General features: G+C 43.5%; 1 protein-coding gene across 1 annotated transcript in view; it reads left to right on the plus strand.

The window, feature by feature from the left end:
- LOC311485388 (glypican-6-like) overlaps nucleotides 1-6,453 on the plus strand; it is a gene marked incomplete at its 5' end in the record, with an annotated part of 158,186 nt that overhangs the window by 125,557 nt on the left and 26,176 nt on the right. The window contains one exon of the mRNA XM_084540755.1: nucleotides 455-484. Within this exon, the coding sequence (XP_084396881.1) occupies nucleotides 455-484 (30 nt within the window). The remainder of the gene's footprint in view (nucleotides 1-454; nucleotides 485-6,453) is intronic.

Below are 6,453 nucleotides of genomic sequence, written 5' to 3' on the forward strand. Positions count from 1 at the left end.
GCTTTGAAAAAGACCTCAAGAATCATTCCAAGAAGAGTGAAACTGCGTCACGTATACGTTCATGACTCCATACTAAACGTATTCTGCGTTTGTGATAGACACAGACCTTTCCGAGCCAATTTGATTGTGCTGAATGAAACATCTTCTGCCATTAGACCCCCTTCAGATGAATTAGCCTGCTGTGTGCGCGCACGTCTTGATCCGAGCATTGATCCGACTGGACGGCGGCAGATGTCAAACCGTCTTCTCAGTGGGAAACTCGTTGTTAATAAAGTAGTTTGATGTGCTGAATCTCATAGGCCGCTGAATAGAATATCTCAGCGGCGCCATTTATCATTTAACTTTTTTTGCGTCCGTAACTAATAGACATTCTTTTGCTCCTATTCTCTCTGTCTCTCTGTTTCACCGATGTCCAATTAAATCTCTTTCTTCTTCGTTTCTCGGCTGCTCCCAGAGGGTTGTCTGGAGGACAATGCAACACAGTGTAAGCCTTCCATTCCTCCTCTTACTTTCACCAAGTCATCTGTCTTTTTGTGTTTTAATCAACTTCCCTTTCGCCCTTCACTTCTGTACATTATTCAAAGTTGATATTGATTGCTTGTTTGTGACATGGCTGTTTATTCACTTTGCTTTAATTATTTGGGTTTCTCCCTAACTTGCGCCGAGTTAATGAAGCAGATATTTAGAGCTGTGGTACTCTGTGTCTTATATTGACTGAAATATGCCTGGCAGCATGATGGCTCAGTGGTTAGGACTCGCCCTGCTGCAAGAAGGTTGTGAGTTTGATTCTGTCCTGTTTGAATTTTGTGTATTTTCACATTTTTCCCCACCATTCAAAGACTTGCTGTTCAGGTTGATTGGAGAAATTATAGGTAGGTGTGCCTAGCAGCATACACCGATCAGGCATAACATTAAGACCGGGAACAAGAGACGTAAATAACATTCACCATCTTGTGACAATTCAGTGTTCTGCTGGGAAACTTTTGGACCTGGCATTCATTCATGTGGATGTTACTTAGACATGTAGCACCCACCTAGACCAGACCAGACCAGGCACCCCCACCCCATAGCAAAGACACTCCTAGATGGCAGCAGCCATCCCCAGCAGGATGCAGCCTGACACAGACACAAAAACACTTTAGGAACAACTAAAAAAAACCTGGCCTCCAAATTCACTAGATCCCAAACTGATCAAGTATCTGTGGGATGATCCACAGAGGCCCCCTCCCCTCAAAGCCCCCCCCCCCCACTAACAACATCCTGTTGCCAGACACCACAGGACACCCTCAGAAGGCCCATGTCCATTCTCTGACGAGTCACAACTGTTTTGGAGACACAAGGGTGACCTACACAGTATTAGGGAGGTGGTCATAATGTTATGCCTGATTAGTGTATGTTGGCATGTTAACCCTGTAGTGAACCTCTTTGCTGATTCACCACAGGGTTAACCTCTTGTGTTGTGCATGAATGCTTTAGATTCCATGTGTGGGTGTTGTAAGGCTAAGGCCAGTTCTCCAACCTAATCATGATCATTTTGGATCATTTGAAAAATTCTGTTGACTAGAATTTCTGGCCATCATACGTTTTAAACAGTTTTTAATGATATCTTGAACGTGTCTGGATCTGCAGCTTTCGCTGTACTTGGTCAACGGTGACTGTTTAAACTGCACCGACAGATGCAAAATACCAGTCGTGTTTGGTCAGATTAAATAAAACGATCCTTGTTACCGACTGTAACATATGTTCGAGTCAGTTTAGTCTGTGCTGTGGGCAGAAACATTTTAAAATTAGTATAATTATTGCACGAGTAAGTGTCCTTGGAAGCGTGACCCTGCTATGACTGTACTGTAGATCATACGGTGATAATTGCAACATGTATTTAATTCTCTTTAAACGTCAGACACAGGAGGCAGTGTCAACATGCATCAGATCTTTGAGTGAAATATACAGGTTGTTTGTTCACTTCTCGCTGTATTTAATTAGATTAGCATCTTTACCAAGGCAGCAGTTAATTACATGATTAGTGAACTGACTAATGTGAATGAAGGGAAAGGTGCAGTTTGGTGGCAGGATTTTTTGTCTGAGCTCGTTTGATTTGAAATGGCCTCAAGCACACAAGCACAGAACAAAAGGTTTAGTAACTGAACAATTGAAGTTTATGAATGACTGGGAAGCTCTCAGTCATCATTATCTCTGAATTAGATACAAAGACTACATATTGTGTAATCCGGTTTGTTGTGCATGCCTCTGATGAAAATTTAAAGCTGAGAGAGGCCTGGCTTAATGGTTTTATTATACAGTCCTTTAGTGAACACTGCCTTTTGAGCACACGTCTTTGTGTATTAAGTTTAGTGGTGAATTTTTGTTGGAGTGATATCGCTAAACCTTATGTTAACTTTAATCCTATTATAATGTGTCATGTGTAGAACGTAATGGCCCTCCTTTGTTCCCAGGTCCTTTTTAATTCAAAGAGTCACCGTGGGTGGTTCCACTGTTCCTCTTTATGGAACTCACCACAGGAAACATGTACACCGATCAGGCATAACATTATGACCACCTTCCTAATATTGTGTAGGTCTCCCTTGTGCTCTTCAAAACAGTTGTGACTCATCAGAGAATGAGTCAACTGTTGACTCATTCTGAGGGTGTCCTGTGGTGTCTGGCAACAGAATGTTGTTAGTGGGGGGCCTTTGGGTCCTATGGGTATGGGTTGCCTATGGAGCTCTGTGGATCATCCCACAGATATTTGTTCAGTTTAGGATCTAGGAAATTTGGAGGCCAGGTCAACACTTTGTGCTGTTCTTCATGTTTTTTGAGTTGTTCCTAAACCGTTTGCTGGGGATGGCAGCTGCTGCCGTCAAGGAGTGTCATTGCTATGGGGTGGGGGTGCATGGTCTGGTCTAGGTGGGTGCTACATGTCTAAGTAACATCCACATGAATGAATGCCAGGTCCAAAAGTTTCCCAGCAGAAGATTGGATTGTCACAAAATGGTCAATGATATTTACTTCTCCTGTCAGTGGTCATAATGTTGTGGCTGATTGGTGTAGTGTATTGGTTTCTGATTTACTGACTGGATTTAAAAATATATATATATACTATAAAATTGCCATAAGTACTGACTGTGGGTTCATACATTAATAAGGCTCCACTCAGGTGTTATTATATTGTAATCCAAGCTAGTGGCGTGACCGGCTGGTTTGCTGGTTGGTCCACCGTTTCTGCCCAAACTGAAGCAACCATTTGGTGTATGAAATATGAAATACACATTCTCTTCCGCCACGGGATGAAGGCCAGTGACTTTAGGGATCCTCTGCTTTTTCTTTAGCGTCTCCGCGAGAATATTCATCTGTAGGTTTGCTTACATTTCAAAGTGTGTAAGTGTCGACTGTGCCTCAGAGGGCTGTTCTGTGTCTTGTTTGGCCTGGCAGTGTTTCAGTGTTCAAGCATGTTCATTCATTCATCCATTCATTCACCTTCTGTAACCGCTTGTCCTGTGAAGGGTCACGGGGGGGCTGGAGCCTATCCCAGCTGTCATGGGGCGAGAGGTAGGGGTACACCCTGGACAGGTCTCCAGTCTATCGCAGGGCTAACACAGAGAGACAGACAACCATCCACATTCACAAAGCATGTTCATTGTAAATACCATTATAAATCAAGCAGCAGCATCCTGTAGGGTTATGTTAAATATTAATTTGACACCCATTAGGATCAAAACAACTGACACTGGCATTTAGCCGCTGGTAGGATTTAAAATAGTCTGATTTGAAAGAAGCCCGCAGTGAGTTTACCCTTTCCAAGTGCATGTGTCTGCGTGTGCATGTACATCTGCTTGTGGAGAGATGAAGATATACTTATTGTATTGTCATGACTCTGTCTTCAAATGTCAAGCAATGTTTGGTGCAGTTGTTCGAGCTGCCGCTTTGTAAAGAGAGGAGAAGCGCTCAATAGGCCTACGAGTGCACTACATGGTTTCATCAAATGGCTTTGTAGGAGCTAGATGTGAGTGGTCGTGTTGGTCGGCTGCTGTGGTTTTGTACTGTAAGGTTTCTGTGCTTCACTTGCATTGCTTTTTATGACAGTCTACAGTAGTGTAAGCAATATCGGTTTAGTAGTTTCAGGCGGGTTTATGTAGGTTTTGGGACAACTTTTAGGCTGGAAACAGTCGGCTGTGTCTGGCAACACTGCTGATGAGTGGAATCTAAGCGTTTCTTATTTACTCTCAGGAGAAGGCATGAGTTTCTTATTTACTCTCAGGAGAAAATTCAATTTCATTCATTCATTCATGGGAAACTTTTGGACCATTTCTTTGGTGTGGATGTCACTCAGACATGTAGCACCCACCTAGACCAGACCAGGCACCCCCACCCCATAGCAATGACGCAGCCTGCAGCCTGACACAGGCACACAAAAACGGTTTAGGTGCAACTCAAAAAAAAAAACAAAAAAAAACAAACATGAAGAACAGCACAAGGTGTTGACCTGGCCTCCAAATTCACTAGATCCCAAACTGATCAAGTATCTGTACGATGATCCACAGAGGCCCCTGCCCTAACTAATGTGGTCATAATGTTATGCCTGATCGGTGTACACTTTAGCATTGGAACATGTCCTCCACCATGTGTTCTATGTGCAGTTTATAGCTCGAGGAGGTTGAGAAGAAACCCTTGGTACACACATTCATATGATTTATTTATTTAGCCAATGCTAAGCAGATGCCTGATGCAACAATCGTGACAGAAACGACTTTGCTCTTTATCTTCTCAAACTAATGTTGCTGACGGGACATTACCGTCAGTTTCTCCATTACACAAATGCTCACTGAAAAAAATAAATAAATGTGATGGATGCCCCGGGGGGGTTCCAGTATTGATTTATTTGACTAGTTTCTAAATATTTTGAGCCCCTTTAATGGGCTGTTTGTTGTTGAGCACTGCTGAAAAGGGCTCTGCAGTTGGAAAGAAAGTAAATCAGTCATTAGCAGTGGCCAGGCCTTTCTCCACGCTCCATTTCACATATTTTAGCAGAATGCCGGGGCCAGGAAACGATCTGGCAAAGACCATTTTTCTCAGGAAGGAAAAGTGTTAAATAAATGATCAGAGTTTTATTTCTTCAATCAATCACGGTAATCCAGTGTTGATAGGCACCACCTATGTCTGCTTGAGTGTGCATTTGTTATTGTAGCTACACTATACTGAGAGGACTAAAGGGTTTTATGGAGATTTAGGGAAACACATTGTGAATTTGAATGCGTGAAGAAAAAAAAAGAAAAAAAACAGAGCTGAATATCCCTCAGCTTCTGAATGGAAGTCGACATCCCTATTCCCACATGAAAGTTCCTCCCTGCCAGTGTGATCAGTCGTGGAGCAATCACACCACCCAGTGCAATTGCAGACACAACTGCCAATTATGACCAACGGTAACACAGCCAAATTGGTTAAATCCATGAGTCATGCCATAAAATGGCTCCGGTTACAGCTCTAATGAAATTTGGGCATGTAATGCAGATCTGGGCTCTACAGTTTTTAGTCTTTAATACCCTGTGCAGATCAGCAGACCAAACAAAAAAAGTTAAACTTCAAATTCTAATTCAGCATACAGAGCTGATGTTTCTAATGTTTCTATTCTGTTAGGGTTTCTAAACTCTGTTGTTGAATTGTGCTGGCAAAACTTAAACATAATGAGTGCAGCCAAGTATAGGTTTGACACCATTTGATACCTGTGTTGCATATTAAGTGTGTGCAGCAATCAGACATAACATTAAGACCGCCTTCCTAGTATTGAGTCTCCCTTGTGCCTCCAAAGCAGTTGTGACTCCTCAGAGAATGGACATGGGCCTTCTGAGGGTGTGCTGTGGTGTGGGGGTGGGGGCCTTTTGGGTCCTGTGGGTTGAAGCGAGGGGCCTCTGTGGATCATTCCACGGATACTCGATCAGTTTGGGGTCTAGTGAATTTGGAGGCCAGGTGCAAGGTGCTTTGCAACAAGCAGAGTATGCAGGAGCAAATTAGGACGTGGCAACTGAAGATCTCTCCCATGATGGAACTCTGGAAGAGCGGTCAGCATGCATGCAGGAACGCCTTCTGCATCCTTAGCAAGTATCTCAGGATCACAGGTGTTTCGCCCTTTAACCTGTACACCTCTCCTGAGTGGGGCAACGAAGGCTTCTAAAGGATTCTTTAGCGGATATCTGTGGGTCTTCTCCCACTGCCAGTGGGCCTTTCTCCATGGTCACGACAGTCAAGATAAAATAAACATCAAAGATGCTTTGCTACAAGCAGAGACTGCAGGAGCAACTTAGGACGTGGCAATTGAAGATCTCTCCCATGATGGAACTCTGGAAGAGCGGTCAGCATGCATGCAGGAACGCCTTCTGCATCCTTAGCAAGTATCTCAGGATCACAGGTGTTTCGCCCTTTAACCTGTACACCTCTCCTGAGTGGGGCAACGAAGGCTTC

The sequence above is a fragment of the Chelon labrosus genome, assembly GCF_963514085.1.
Source record: "Chelon labrosus genome assembly, chromosome: 3".
NCBI lineage: Eukaryota > Metazoa > Chordata > Actinopteri > Mugiliformes > Mugilidae > Chelon > Chelon labrosus.